General features: G+C 40.2%; 2 protein-coding genes across 11 annotated transcripts in view; one reads left to right on the top strand and one right to left on the bottom strand.

Annotated features, from left to right (window-relative positions):
* Positions 1–419: 419 nt before the first annotated feature.
* LOC119902532 (cAMP-dependent protein kinase inhibitor alpha-like) lies at positions 420–3,947 on the bottom strand. 2 transcript variants are annotated; one of them, XM_038718778.1, is made up of 3 exons: positions 3,655–3,947; positions 3,012–3,199; positions 420–2,291 (listed from the first exon to the last, which is right to left on the bottom strand). In XM_038718778.1, the coding sequence occupies exons 2-3, from the start codon at positions 3,172–3,174 to the stop codon at positions 2,215–2,217; spliced, it is 240 nt and encodes a 79-aa protein (XP_038574706.1). In that variant the 5' UTR covers positions 3,175–3,199; positions 3,655–3,947; the 3' UTR covers positions 420–2,214. The 2 variants fall into 2 exon arrangements, with proteins under 2 accessions (XP_038574706.1, XP_038574705.1); XM_038718777.1 differs by having other exon boundaries at positions 3,012–3,202.
* An 8,660-nt stretch (positions 3,948–12,607) lies between these two features.
* The window catches only part of ctnnd2b (catenin (cadherin-associated protein), delta 2b), a 163,320-nt gene continuing 159,401 nt past the window's right edge, over positions 12,608–16,526 (top strand). For 5 of the 9 annotated variants that reach the window (XM_038718783.1, XM_038718784.1, XM_038718785.1 and 2 more), the window contains exon 1: positions 12,609–12,863. The gene's annotated coding sequence lies outside the window, so the exon portion shown is untranslated. Of the gene's footprint in view, positions 12,864–16,526 lie in introns of all 9 variants that reach the window. The other 4 variants (XM_038718780.1, XM_038718782.1, XM_038718781.1 and 1 more) reach the window with 1 other exon arrangement.

Consider the following 16,526-nt stretch of genomic DNA (forward strand, 5'->3'; position numbering starts at 1 on the left):
CTGAAACTTCCTGGTACAATTGTCTAATGATTATTTGCATAATCAGCAACACACACACCCGCACAGACACACACTGGGGCACCGCAGACAGATGGTCTTTTATGTCTTTATGTGGGAACACTACATTTGCTAATGTTGAAGTAGAGAAGACTTTGAAAATGTCATAAAAACATATGAAGAAACAGAACTCATTTGAGGAACTGCAACCCTTTTAATGGCCTTTCACATTTCACTTATTTATTTTCATCAAATACTTGATTTCAAAATTGTCTATGGCATGACGTGTGTTAAACGTAATCTATATAATGTAGTATTTACCACAATTTTAATGTCATGAATGTTTTAGTGTCAAGTTTTATAAATTCTCCCACAGTGCTACCTGTTGGCCAAATGACAGCAGTACAACATGACAAGAAACGTTTTCATCATCGTCATCAGTAATTTATTTTGTTTGGACGGCACACAGAGTAGAAAATATGGTTACCGGCAGTCAGACAAACACCTACACATTTAGCAGAATCATGCACCTTTCACATTTCTACATGCAGAATTATGAACAGCCGGGTTTACACAGTGTTGGTGAAGCGGGTGTGAGTCACTATACAGTCACATGGCAGTTTACAACTAGAAAATCTGATTGAATGAGTATAAGAAAGAAGTATATTTGCCCTATTTTCATCAGCAGGAATAAGAATCAGAGACAGTCAAGTTGCAGTATTACAGTAAGATTATACTGGGGGGAAAGTAACAAAATACACAGTTTTAAAAGTGCATGCATGTTCGTCTTTGTGGATGATGATCATGGGATGTATCCATTATTACACAATGAAGCAGGAATGTATTTCAGCCTCAATGACAGAGATATAAACTCTCACACAAACATGTTACACTGGAAGCTCCACTGAGTATTGCATATCTACATTTAAGGAATAGTTTTGGGAAATATACTTATTCACATTACTGCTGGGAGTTAGATGGGAAGATCAATACCACTTTCTCATCTGTACTGGAGCCAGCAACAGGTTAGCTTAGCTTAGCTAACTATGTTATCTGCCTTATCTAAGGTTGGTCATACATCAACACCTGTCTTCTGAAACAAGAAAAACAAAATTGTTCCTCCTTCGCCAGTTTTGTTTTTACACTACACAGTTTTTGTACGAACTAAACAAACAAAATATAACATGTTAATTAGTTTCTAGCTGTTTCCCCATTTCCACTTCTCCTAAGCTAAAGCTAACCTTCTGCTGACTCCAGCTATATATTTAGCATACAGACATGAAAGTGATATCAATCCTCTAATCTCATTCTAGGCAAAAGGCGAATAAGCGTATTTCCCAAAACTACTCATTTAAGGTGTGATTATAATGGCATCATTAGAAAAGTAAATTAAAAAAGTATAAACATTTAAAAGATAGTACACCCTCATCATTTCTATTTCTAAACACAGAGCCGTCGAAATGTATCATCCATACTCAAAATGTAAATGTGTTGTTGGTCAACAGAACACTGTCACACCACCACCCCAGTGCTCTGCCACAGTACAGGCCAGATTCACATACAGTATGCCTGGATTTTGACCATCAAACACAACAGAATCAGTGAACGCACCTTTCAACAGATAAAGTTGTTTGTTCATGGTGTTTTCCAGTTCTACTACAGCTGAATAGTCCAATTCCCTCTACAGTATTGTCAATTTAAAGGAAGCACAAGCCATTAATTGGCAATATAATCTCTATCAGCATCACTACAAACATGCTACTCCTACCGTGACCCATTACATCAGCACGTCTCGGTGGTCTTACAGACTGCTTGCACAACTACCAAACTCACATAGGATCTCTGTCTATTTTCTCTTTTTTATTCCAATCACCCAGCCTGAGTGTTTAGTAACTAAGACTGAAAGTAAAATCAGCTGTACAAGAGCTACGAATGTGTCTTTCTGCTTCCTCCAACTCTGAAATACTCCCCCGCCAATAGTCTGTCATTATATTGCACAGCAGAGCCACAGGGACATGAGAGCACTGGGTGATCACATCGCAGCACAGCGCCTCTACAGTGGATTTTAAGGGGTCAGCGCCCTGCTTATCGGCACCTCAGAAGTGGTGGTGCTACCCTCCGGCTACCAGCCCACTTTGGAAAAACGGCTTCATCACAATGGCAGCTGGAATCCACCTCGCAACTCTCTGTCCACGGGTCGGAGGAGTATGTGACAAGTTAGCTGTTCCTCTGCCCAGCCTCTCTGTGGGCCGAGGAAGAAGAGGAGCTCTGGCTGTCCTCAGCGTCGTCTCCATCTGCAGGACATACATATTCATATGATTATATTAGTGTTTTTGCTTGTTTTGATGTTTGCAATTCAGGTCCAGCTTTTTTATCGACACTACTGCCGTGGCTCTAGAGATGGATATATTGGTCTGTTGATTGCCCTATAGATCCACCATGCACTTTGATCAGTTGAAAATTTTAATTTGCCAGATACTTGGTTTGCGACCAAATTCCTGGTAAACTAGTTCCCATCAGTCTCAGCTGTACTTTGTCTTTAGTGTTAATTAGAAAATGTTTGCATTCTAATATGCTAAATTAAGATGGTGAACCTGCATATTACCTGCTAAACATCAGTATGTCATGCCACTGTGAGCATGTTTCTTGATGTTAGCCTTTTAGCTCACAGAGCTGCTAGAATGGTTGTAGACTCTTAGTCTTATAATATTGATAGATGTCTTTTTCCTGCCCTCAATTCACAACATTGTTGTGTAAGATTCAACTCACGAAGGCTAACCGTCTCCCCAAATTATCCATTTGTTATCTCAGCCAGCTTTGTAATTGCCCCTAAAACAAGCAAATTGCACAACAAACACCAGATACGAAGCATTTACCAGCCTTCTAGTCCTGATGTTTTGACTGAATTATGTAAGTGCAAGACTTGTCAGCGAGGAGATCTGGCATACAGAGCTGAAGGGCAATGCTGATGGAAGGTAGTATGTAAAACACTCCAGTTTAATGCAGTAGTTTACCTCCCCCTCCTGCGTTGATGTGCAGCTGGGACAGAGACAGGGTGAGGGACAGTTCCCGTCCCTCGGGGTCGGTGGGACTCTGCAGGATGTCATGCATGGCGTTCCTGCGTCCCGTCCTGCCAGAGGCGATGAAGTCTGCGTATGTGGCCTCAACATCAGACATCGCTCGTGCATCGTCCACACAGCAACTACTACAAGAAGAGCAGCTGTGAATTTATCTAAACACACACCTCTAGAGGTTCACCTCCATCCATCACAGTGTGCAAATTCATTAAAGAAGGGCAAAGTTGCTTGACAGACCCTTTCAACACTTAACTAACTTTTATATTATACATGTGATATGCATATTTCTTATGATGTACAATATTACTTTGCAGATATTTTGATTATTTTTAACCCGCTATTAGGCTAAAGGGACTGAATTAGTCATGTATCAAGTCTAAACAGCTGTGCTTTTCATGAATTTCACAGCTTTAAAAGTCTGAAGTATCTCGTGCTAAACCAGGCAGCCCGTTCATAGTTAGGCCCACAGGTCAAGTATCTGGTAGCCTGTAAGCCCGGGACCACAAGTCAAATTAGATTCCCATAATAACTCAAGACGCCGTCTTATTGTGTCTAAGTCCAGTTTTATGCATTATCTTACCTTCAGTGATAGCTCTACCAGTGTTGTAACCCCCAGCTACATGTCTAGGGAGTGACTTAACCTACAAAGCAGCAATGCAGGCCCGACATCACGTCAAACGATGCAACAAAACAAAAACAAAAAAAAACACCGAAACCGACGAGCGTCCAGTAGGTGAAGATGCAGAGGCCTCACACTATAAACCGCGGCTACTCAGTGCATGGAATAATTTAACAATATTAATCACATCAGAAGGATGGCCTGAGAAGTCCCCCGTCTATTTTCCATGGCCGTCGCATCTTCCTCCTTCGCGACCAATGAGCGGCCAGCAAACCGCATCTGAGCGCTGATTGGACCGGAGACACAAAAGGATGCGAGGAGAGAGCTTTGGGAAGCACCAAGGCTTGTGCTGCATTCGCGATCAGCTCGTAAATCTCAGCAAACTGACTAAAATGTCTATCAACCTATCTAGGTGATAGGTATGATGTTTTGGCTATTTGGCTGTTGTTGTATTGATTAAACAGGCAAAAAGCAAAAGAGTGATCGATAAAAAGCAATTCTGTACTGTAGTTTCACTCGAAAATTTAGAGTGCTTTTGCAGAATAATGCAGATTAGCCAAAGAAAAAAGGGAGGGGTTGGGGTGGGGACTAAAAATTTAAGTATAACATGAATATCATGAATATAAATGGTAAAATGACATACTGAAAAGATAACTTTGAATATTCTAATAACACTTCTACAAGTAATATGCTCTTAACTTAGAGTAATTACAAGAATATCAGTGTTTACAGCTTTATGACTTTATAGGCATATTTTTATTCTTATCACAGCTATTGAAACTACGGTATCATGTGATGCAGCTCACGTTGAGAATGCACTTAGTTTATCTTTATATGCACTCTTTCTTGAGTACATTAATTCATCATTAGAGGAAATGAGAGGAAACAAGAAAACGCCAGGAAACAATTTGGTGCAATACCTGTTCACACCACGGGGTGGCGCTGCTGTCAGCATGAATATATCAAGCTGCCAGTGCCAAATAGTCACCACCACAAATTCGAGCTCAGATTTGTGAAATAACTCCAAATTTACTGGAGTCAGTAAACAAATGTCTTGTGGCTGTATGATTATGAAAGTACATTTCATGTATATTTAATATAAAACTTCAATGTAAGAGTTGTTTACAAGCCACATCCAAATACAACCATAGATTCTAACAAAATGAACAGATATCATAATTCAGAATCACCATGTATTTCTCTTTCCACAAAGGATGTGCACCAACTAATATATGTTTAATCTGACATGAATTCCGAAACTCTGATTCATCCCTTGTAACCAAAATGTAACTATTGACAGACAAAAATATTACTGGATCAGATTAATATTTAAAGGGAGAGTAAGTGATTAAGGATTGTTAATATTTAAACAAACACACCCCTCCCTAACTGGAATTTGCATAGTTATTCTTGCTACCTTGAACGCTGAGCCCTAAAGGTTGCCTACAAAAAGAAAGCAATAAGGTACCCAGGTGACACACTGGGATGAGAACGGTTTCCTCCTGTGCACGAGCACTGACGCCACATGTTGCTGATTGGCTGGAACAATGTTGTGTGGCTAGGTCCACGCATTTTCTTTATTTTCCATAAACAGCAACCCGTTCTCACTCCAAACTCGTTACATATGGTCAAGACCCGTTGGTGTCAGTTTGCTAAGGATCCCCTTAGCGTCATAGTTCAAGGCAGTGGGGGAAGGCCTGTAGTGTCAGCTTCAGGCAGTAAAGGTAGGTATAAGATATTTAACACAAAAGAAGGTGGTTGGGGTGGATGGAGGGCCAGAAACCGGACTTTCAATGAGGAGACTGGTGTTTGTGTCCCTTGTGAAACAAAGAGTCAACATTAAATATTTTTACTTAAGTTACGTAGGTTATGTAAATTGCGTAACTCATGCAAGTTAACTTACACTGACGTATGTAGTTATTTTAACCCAAACCATGATCTTTTCCCAACCTTAACCAAGTAGTTTTGTGCCTAAACTTAACCAAACTGAAACGTTTCACAACTTTAACAATGCGTTGTTTCAAAATGGCGATGTTTTGCAAGGTTAAATTTTTTTTTGCAAGTCTAACCGGATCTTGCATATTTATTGTTGCCAACACCAATAAACGTTTAAAGGGCTACTCAGATCGTTAAAAGCCAAGCCTCCATATGTGACGAGTCAGGAGTGAGAATGTGTTCATTCAACAGAATCTAAAAGTACTGCATTCATCACTAGGCTGTGTGAGGATGTGTGTCAGCGGACTAAGGGGCCATTTCTGATATGTTATTGATATTGAAATCCCTTTACCTCAGGAGATGCTGTACTGCACCAAGTGACAAATTACAAGACTTTGTCATTGCCCTTTGGGCGAACAACATCCAACACGGTTCTCCACTATCTTCATCAATTTCCAAACAGATGAAAGACAAAAGGTGGAGGTTTTCAGTTTCCTTCACATGAACTAAAAATAACAAAGCACACAAAAAAACAGTTGCAATATAAAAAAAAAATGTTGACCTTTAAACACCCATGACTCCAGCTCAAACAGTGAATAGTATGAACATCTTAGACTGTGTTGCTGTGGAGACATCTTCTCCTCTTTGTACTTGTGGTGCTTCATTTCAGCAGGACACATTTGGGATGTTTTAAAAAGGAATCTGATTAGTGGCAAAGAGTTGAAATCAGCTCCCTTCTACGAGGTTCAGAAGCTGTGCAGTGCCACTTTACCTTCAGATATGTGCTGGTAACAGGATCCACAGAGGCACAGCTCACTTTTTCACTGGCTGTCTGTACTGCTGCGCTTTACCTCTCGTTAATCTTTCTGTAACTGATGTTTTCACAATAGGCTCCACACAATCAGCAGACAGGCCAATGTCAGATTACTGGTCCATAAAACTTGCAGAATTCAGAAATTATTAGTCATAATTAAAATAATCCAAGGAATTATATTTTCGGGATGTTAAATCAATCAAGTGATTAATCAAAACTTTATTACAGACTAAGGGTCCAAATCTCACCCACAATAACAATACACAAATACATGCCCATATACACACATTCATACATACATTTAGAAAACACCATAACTGGCCACCTCTGTTAATATACAGCACTAAGTTGAACTCACATAACCTCAATACATATTTGTTCATAGCCTACTCAGTTTCCATCAGTGGTGGAAAGTAAGTACACTTAGTTAAGTACTTTACTTTCCATGTTATATATTTTATTCCACTTTATACTTCTACCCCACCGCATTTCAGTGGGAAATATTGCACTTTTTACACCACTACATTCATTTGACTGCCATAGTTGCTAATTACTTTTCAGATTTTACATGAAAAAACATAAAATTTGTTTATTAGACACAATGCATTGAATCTAGTTAGAGCACCATCATGTTTATGAGTTGTTAGTAGTCTCACCAGAGTGATGTCACCGGAAGCAGGGCCCATGCTGCTTCCCCTATATATATTAGTGACTTAGTTTTTTGCAGATATAGTGTCTCTTCAAGTGAGATGTGTCCGTCAGTTAAAGCTCAACAGCTGCTAAAGTTACCTTATGTCACAGGCACGCAGGATAACCACATGCTTGATAGCAAGCCTGTTACTGATAGCACAAGCAGTGCAGATGGGGCAGAGTTTATCCCTGTTCATCTGTGTGAAAAAGGTTGCAAGAGCAAGCGACCAGTTGTGTGGTCCTGCTTTTGACCCTTGCCAGCTATGTTGGTAGTCCTGTTGGCCTGCGGGCCTCCTGTACCCCCGGATCTGAATACTTCTGCCACCACACCGAGGGTTACATGCTCATCTGTGGACTGAGAAAACTCTGACCAGTTTGGGCTGATGATGCCCAAACAATGGATGAAATGTCAGCACTCAAGAAAACAAGAGACACCCGATGTTTATATGACAGCAGAAATAGGCAGCTGTGTGGATGCACTGGTTTAAGGGTGATCTCTAGTTAGTGTTCACATTTATGCACTTCTTATTATGGATGCATGGTTTTTGGCAGTTTGGGGTGGATCAATAAAACCTGCAGTGTCTTCCTACAGTATCTTCAATAAACATTTGAGTTTTCACTCTGCAGCTGACAAGGACTCTCTCTGCCCAGAGCTTCGTCCTGTCTCTTTGATTTTTCGACAAAGGTTAACCTTCTGAGGGAGGAATTTCTTTACAAGCTACTTCTACAGAAAAGAACATGATTCAGACCTCAGCAAAGGCAGTGTCATGTTTTATTCACTGCAAAAGATGTGGTTAGATGTAACCTGAGCAGACCTGAGTCTACACAAGAATTTATCCGAGGAGCAGCTGCTCTGGAGATAAGAAATAATCTGAGCATTAATCTGACTGGCTTTGTCTATTAAGTTTTAATCAAGACCAAGAGCAGTACTTTTTATAGCACATTTTAGTTTAATGGGAATATAGAGGATCCAGTTAGAATGGATTAAATAGGACTCAAGATAACAGGACCAAATGAAAGATAACTGGCCACTTCTTAGTAAACATAAATATGATGTTATATTGATAGGAGGAGAGCTATTGCAGAGGATAACTGAATATGTATAACTTTCACATGTTTCCACTCACATGCCATTTGTAGTAAACAAACATTTACTGTAACTGTACATTGTACAGGTGTAACAGCGTCACACAGCGGTGTTAATAAATAAATAAATAAATAAATAAAAAATAAAATCTGTAATCAAAATGTAAACAAAATGGTCTCCCAACTGAAACCTTCTGCTGACAGGTTTTAAATGTACACACAAACACTACATCTTATTTTATCACATCAGAAATACAATAAGAAGATAAACTTTTTCCACATAGGTGAAAATGCACGCACAGTGATTTGTAATTATAATGCTATTAAATCTGCTGAAGCACATCTGGAGATGGTCTGGCTAAAATTGTGGCATAAAAGTCGGTGCTGAAGAAACCAATATTAAAGATTCTACATGCTAGCGGTTCTATAAGGCTGTATTCAGTGCTAATGTCAGCCAGCTAACAGGTTTAAGGCATGTTCACCATCTTAGTTTAGTGAGTTGGAATGCTAACATTTGCAAATTTGCATAAAACAGAAAGTACAGCTGAGGCTGATGGGAATGATGAATCAGTTTTGCAGGTGTTTAGTCATTAACCAAAGAATTGGACAAATGCTGGCTGAAAAGACAGATGATCCGAATTAGAGATCATCCTGAGGGAGATATGAATGTGTGTACCAAATCTTATGGCAATACATGTAACATTTGCTGAGACATTTCTCTCACAACACACATGTGACACTAGAGGAAAAGTCAGGGATTAGCAAAGTCAAAAGGATTCATCCCGTGGAAACCATGAATTTCTGTATAAAAGTCATTTTCAATCTGTCTAATAGTTATTGAGATACTTCAGTCTGGACCAAAGTCGGCGACTGACCAGCCGATATTGCTAAAAAAGGAAGTAGGGCCCATACAACACAGTTTCCTCCTTTGATGCGACAAGCACCAAACAGTTTTCTGTCCAGAAAGTCCACACACTGTCCAGCAGCTCTGCTTGATTTGCAGATTGAGATCCAATCACAATGTGTCGGAAAATGAGATAAGAACAATGCTTATTAATTTCAGGTAAATGCAAAGGCCTAATATTAATACCAGATATGAAGTCTAAAATCCAAACTTTGTTTAAAATGTTTAAAATTGTGGGTTTTTAAAGGAAACTTTCAAACAGTTTTACTACCTTTGTTCTCACGTCCAAAGTAACACTCTACTATGGCTGTAAATAGATCAAATGTATGATGGATAGACAAATAAAAGGAGTAAAGTGTATTTGTTTTAAATGAAACACTCATCCTCACTGTTTGTTTCATAGACACACACAGACCTAGGCTGTAGGTCTCCCTCTCTCTCTTTCTTCCTGTCTCTCTCCCGCATGATTTCACCGTGAGCCAGTGTGGCGGGTGCTGTGTTTGTTTTTGTTGCCAGTTTCAAAAGCCAGACACAGCACTGTGCAGATAACAACTCACCACTGCTGGATAATCACAACACTGTCTCATCACCAGTCTACTTTCCAATACCCACGGCTTGACACACTCTTTTGTGTTAACATAGGTTTAAATGAGCATGTGTTCTTCCCTGCAGCCTTCACACACACTCCACACACACACACAGACACCAGCTTCTTAGTACAACACACCAACACACATTTCCTACTGATGGACACTGAGCAGCTTCACTGGAGCAGACAAGTGCCTTGCTTAAGGGGGCTTCAATTTTTAGATTAGGTCAGATGAAACTTTAATGATCCCCATGGAGATGTCAGGTCATTAGGGCTGCAGAGGATGGGCTCCAGATAAGAATAGCTCAAATGGAGTATACTGCAAGAAACAGTGCGAGGAAAGCATACTGGGGATAATACAGCAAGTAAATAATAAAAATAATGAACAAATTTACAAGCTAACACACATTTCATATTCACAGTACACATTAAGAGTCTTCTAAAACATGCATTGTTACGCCATAAATGCGTAAATTCTTTTAAATACAGTCATATTTGAAGGTTTAGTATCAACAAACTGCTGGTTTTCCCACTGTGAAAGGATGACATTTTTGCTGCAATGTGTGCAGATAATCTGAACATCCAAAGTCATTTCTTGTGCAATGAAGCAAACAGTGCATGCGAGAACAATGTGTGCAAGATTTAGTTTGCCATTGATGCCACTGACTGTGGCATTTGGAAATAGCTTACAGTTGACTGAACAAAGAAATGTTAGACAAAGAGGAAGTGAAAGAAAGAGACAGAGACAGAGCGAGAGGGAGACAAATATAGATAGAGCCAGAGATAGAAAATAGTCAAAGGATATACAGAGCTCAGTTCAACTGGGTTACAAACTTTTTCCAGCCTCCATTTGTGTTATAACTCCCTCTAGTAAAGGCTTTGTCCTGATTTGGCATGTGTCTCTGCATATATTGCATATTAAATAGTCAGTTTAACAACAGGGAAGAGGTTATGGTATGGCTTATTTAGAAAAAGCAGACAGACACAGTTGCAAAAATCCAGGGGGGGTGGGGGTTGTAATGTGGGTGAGCCAATGACAATGACATAACAGCCCTATTTGAATGATCAAAGAGCACAGGGTGAAGCGCATGGCGCAGATGCATTTTGGATGTGTCCGAATCCACTTTTGCTTGTTTAATACTTAGTCTCTTAATTAATCATGGGTGTGTTTTGGGCGTAACATGCAATAAACCAATCAGAGTGTCATCTCCCATTCACCTTTAAAAGCCAGGTGCGCATGTTCTTTTGCACAATGCTATTTAAATATGAAATGTATTGAGTTTCACTGCAGACTGGTGTCTCTGTTAATGGTGACAGACACACACATAGATCCGTGTTATATATGCTCATCTACTCTATGAAACGTCTGTATCCTCACTATGCTGCATTTTTATAAACTATGATGAACTAGTCATGAGTCACATCTCTGTCTTCCAGGTGATTTCATTTTTGTGTGTTGTATTGATGTATGTCAATGATGAGTGTTATTAATCAGAATGTTAATTTTTATGACTACACCCACCCAATCCGTGGATAGAACTATCTAAAGGATGTGCCCTTTAAATAGCTGGGAAATACTGCAATATTGACTTTAGACCAAGTTTTTGTTGGTCAATTGCTTTCCACTGCCTCAAGCAATGTGGCAACAATGCGCCTGACCAAGCCTCATTTAAGAGCAACACTCCCATGGGCGCACAGATGAGTGTGAGTACATTAGCTACTTACACAACGTAGGAACTGGACGTGAAAATGATAACTGTGCACTGTGTGCTGTGAGCCGCTTGGATAAGCTAGGGCCCTAAGAGCCAGACAGAAGCCTGGCATAAAACAAAGAGAGAACCACAGTCTGTGAACAACAAACCATGTTAGCTTCCAAGCTAATGTCTTACAAACAGGGACGCATGTCTTGTCCGTGCACCTTGAGTTGCTGAATGAACTACCAAACAAACATCCGCCAGGAAAAAGATAACTGCTAACCTGAGTTTGCAGATAACTAGCTAGGTAGCACACCGAACAAATCAAAAACGAACTTTCAAAAGTCAAGATTGCTCAGTTTATTGATGCTAAATGGGCTGGTCCTTCATCAACACCACTGCACCATCTTTGCACTGAGAAAAGCTACAGTTACAAGTGGAGATTTGTTAACATTGTTGTCTATGTAGCCTTGTTACACCAATTTGATAGCTGTGATAATTAGATAGATATGGCAGGTAATTTCTAAATCTGCAACCCATCAGTTCTGTGACCCTGGAGGATAACTACATAAAAAAGATCAAAGTTTATGTATTAAGTATTAATACTTAAGTATTAAGTATTGTCAAGTGAGGTGTTGCTGTGCCCTAGAGACAAGTTTGTACACTAACAGCTATAACAGTGTCTCTATCTAAATATTATGGCGGCACTGTTTTTGGTAACAGATGAAAACATTTACTCTGGCAAAATTTCTGAAATTCATATTTGTAACAAATCAAACATGTAGGCTACACTGACCTGCCCACTGAAGGCAGCTAAATGAACATTGTTAATTCCCATCAATTATACCAAAAATCTATTAAAAATCACTTGTGCACGATTTATCTCTGCACAAAGAAATGCCTTATTGTGATTTTAGTTGGACTTTAATTTGTATTTGTGATATTTTAAGCCGAATGACGACTTACCTGCAGCAACACAGGCCAATATCAGTGATTTCTTTTCCTGCTGCTGCCGCTGCTCCGTGGCATTAAAAACCCCCCATACAGTAGGTCCTCTCATCACCGGTAGGTGTCGCTGCTGACACTGGTACCCAAGCTGTTTTTGAGTCTGTCTGGATGGGATGGGGGATGTATTGTGAACTAGAGGAGAGAGAGAGAGAGAGAGAGAGAGAGAGAGAGAGAGAGAGCACCTCTGCTGCTCTTCCTGCCTCCTCTCCTGTGCGCAGCGCTCCGGCCCGGCCGCTCCTTCCTTCCTCATTTCCTTCCCACAGCTGGCTCTCTCCTCTGGATGCTGGCTTTGTCCTTTCACACATCGTGCTGGACCAAATACTTAAGAGGGTGGAATGACTGACTATCTGTTTTGCATGGTCTGAATTTCGGGAAATTCGCACGTCGGAAAGGAGGGGAGTCAAGAGGGAAAAAGGAGGCTCTCCATCCCCCGAGGGAATTTATTTTACAGTAAGCAGGCGCAATGTCATTCCAGTTTCCTCATTCCTGCTTGTCTCACACCTCCCATATGTGCAAATGCTTGAAAAAATGCTAGAATGTGACAGCCTGCTGGGAATATGGCTGGCTGTTGTATTTTGTTCAGAGTGTGTGCCAGATGTTTTAGCTATTTTAGTTTATTCCGAGGCGTGGTATGGATTGTGTTTTTATTATGATGCGCTAAAGGGCTGTGGTGCGCTTGTCGTGGACTGAAAATGGAAACCCCCGTTTCAGCTTGACTCGCCATCCATGCATCTGAGGCCATGGTGTGTGGGGGTCGGAGGAGAAAGGGGGGGGGGTTTAGCTCACGCGAAAACGGTATCACTTTAAGATTGACCGAAATTTGAGGGATATTCGTGCGATTATCAGGGGTGACAGCGCTCATCGTGGCCGGCTGCGCGGTCTTTGTGTTGCCTTTGCAGGGCGATGCTGGGACGAACAGAATATTTGTTTCCCTAAGGCCATCACCAGACATGTGAACTGGATGAAGAGCACCTTGCTGCCTGTGTGCTCCAGCTCTGGCTTGCCTGCCTGCTTGAATGGCTCCATGTTGATCACTAAAAGCACCACAGTGTGTCTCTGATCCACTCCAGGCTGTTTCTCCTCCCTGCTGTAGAGTAATTAATTTCATTCACTTTGCCAAGATTACTGTGTTTCAACAGAGAGCATCATAATGTTTGCTCATGTTAATTGTGTGTGGATTCTGCTCTGTGACCTGGCAGAAATTAGGGCTGCTCCTGTCTACTGAATTAGTCCTCATATAGCCTTACAGCATCTCCAGTCATTGTGTCTTGCATGCCAGTTTATGATGCCTCATTCAAAGTTAATCTCTGTGTTTTCTCTCATGAGTTGTCGTGCTGTAGATCACAGATCACTCCCAAGATGGAGGAGCTACCCAACCCTAAAAAGAAGTGATGTATGTTGCTGATTAGTCCAGCAGACCAGATTGTGTCTGGCAGTGAAATGTCTTATTAATTTGGTTAAACAGGCTCCTTTTTTTGATTGACCATTGTACATGTGCATGCACAGTATGTTGTAGCAGATGTTTTTCATTAGGTTGGAGAGAAAAATAATGACAAAGATCAGTGGATTTGGCAGCGTAAAAATTAGTTGACCATGCTTAGTAGTGATGGTGATGTTTTCATATTTATTAAGGTGGATAGTTTCTCTGCTTTTAACCTCAGTATCCTATGGATCCTATTGAACACTAGAACCAGTCAAATCCAAACAAATCAGTTTACAGATGGTAGAAACAGGGTGTGAACTACTGGGGAGCCAGGAGGAGCTTGGCTCTTCTTAATAAGGCATGAGCTCCCCTAAAAACACAATTTGTGAAATTTTGAGGCAACTCTAAAATACTGAAAATATGCAATTTTTTCCATGAATTTCTATTTTTCTGTATCTTCTTCATCGTGAATCATGAGTAAAATTAGGCTATTATTTTTTATATGAATGGTGCATGAAGGTGATTCATCATTAATCGACTTAAATTGCAGCATTCATGTTATTCTTGAAGCATCGCTGTGCAATATCACTTCACTCCCAAAGATCAGGAAAAAAATAACTTTCTTAGGCCTACTCAGCCTGAACGCTGAATTGCCAGAACTCATTAATGATAAAGCACTAGATAGAGCCCTGGAAAAGCTTTGCAGCTTCCCACGTCATCTGAATGTGAGAGGGGGTTTTCTGCCATTAATGATACTGACAGCAATAGGGGTGACTGGAAACAGCTCTCATCGCTCATTTTTGCAGATCTTAATGGACGTTGTGAGGGTTAGGTTGATCTCCTGCGGTGTCCCTTCATGTTGGGAACAACTGACTTACCAGTATAATCTGAAATAGATACCATAATCAGTATTTTAACACAAACTCTTGCCAGTTTGGCACAAATATGATAGTTTCAACTCCTTGTCTCCATTATTCATTTGGTCTGCTAGAGTGCACACAAACAGCTTGAGTTTACTGACTGCTACGAGCCAGATATGCAGCACTGCAAAGCTCTACACACTTAACACACACAGGTGAAACTGCCAGCACACACAACTCTCGTCACACAACATTTAACTGATCAAAGAGCTTCTTTTCCCAAATGTTGTTGCATGCGTTCCCGTTACATGCTGAGTGGGATTACAGGAAGGCAGAAGTCTTTAAAATACATTTAGCTGCTACTCTGGGGTATAACAGAGTACTCCGCATCTTCCATCTCCCACCCCCAACCCCTCTCTCGATTTCTCTGCCTAATTGCTAAAGATTCATGGTAGATGGTGGAGTGACCCTACAGCTATGTCCCTGGTGAAAAGTCTGAAAAGTGATGCACTTTGCCACGGTTAAGTGTAAAGAGCGTGTCATCCTTTTCCAAAAACTCGTCTCGGTTGCTGCAGACTCAACAGGCTTTATTAAGTTTTAATGTTAAGAAGGTGATACATGTAATGTGGAGAAGCTCTTAATAACGTTTCACTGAGACAGATCCCAGACGTGAATTACTGCCCCTGCACCTACAGTCAAAATATTTTGAATCTATTGCTCTCTCGGTCTAGACTAGTATAATTCATTTAGACAACACATTTAATTCAGCTTACAACATGAGCAGTCAGATGATTGTACAGGTTTATTTGGAGATAAAAGTGAAAGTGAGTGCACCAAGAGTGTTGGTTTTAATCCGTAATCGCAGACAGAAACTGTATTTGTGTTTCTTGCCAACTCGGATTCTTTTTAGCAATGTCACCAGGTTCCCAGATTGCAGCAAAAAACATGAGGTGTCCAGTGTAATTATTACCAATAGAAATGATTCATGACCAAATTTATGAAAAACAGATACAAGTTGTAACACACTGGAATCATAACTAGGTTGCATGCCAGTTAGCGATATTTGTCATCGATAAAAAGGTTCAATGTTAAAAATCAAGCAGAAAATACAGTGAAAAAAAAAAAGAACGGCCTCCACTCATTAAGATTAACCATCAGGGCTACTATAGATCCTCTATATAGTGTGTATAGGGGTTGACACATACTTAATTAGTATGAAACATCATATGACCCACTTTTGCAGCAGTATTAGCATGCTTAAGTAACTTCAAAGTTAAAGTTGTTTTTCATGAATGGTTCTGTTATTTCATCTACCCCCTGATGACTTTATATAAGATCATATAAAAGAAGCAGCTGTAACTGGGAACTTATTGATGGTGAACGTGGTATTAGTACCACTGCCAATAATTATGATTATGTAAATACTTAGCACATTTTTACATTTATTAATATTTCATATCGTCATTATACCACTAGTGATAGTAAAATAAATAATAATAGTAATATACCAGCGTACACAATTTGTATTCATGTGTTTATTTTATTTTTTCAAAACAACCACAGTCCTTGAGATGAATTGACAGCCACAAAATGAGATACACTTTGTGCCAAAACCATTCACTACTTCAGCCATATATTGTCCTAACCCGATAATCTCTGCCGATAACCTTGTTCAGAAAGAGTGACACATGGCGAGAGAGAGCGAGATGGCAGCATCTGATTCATATCACAGCCTCCACCCAGTCAGTAGATGGGGAAGATAGGTTGCCTGGTCAACAACCTCTTTGTTCCTTGAACCACTCAGAGCAGAAACACAGAGGGAATGTCTCT

The sequence above is a fragment of the Micropterus salmoides genome, unplaced genomic scaffold (assembly GCF_014851395.1).
Source record: "Micropterus salmoides isolate LMB-PRFRI ecotype aquatic unplaced genomic scaffold, ASM1485139v1 Ms_hic_scaffold_14, whole genome shotgun sequence".
Taxonomy (NCBI): domain Eukaryota; kingdom Metazoa; phylum Chordata; class Actinopteri; order Centrarchiformes; family Centrarchidae; genus Micropterus; species Micropterus salmoides.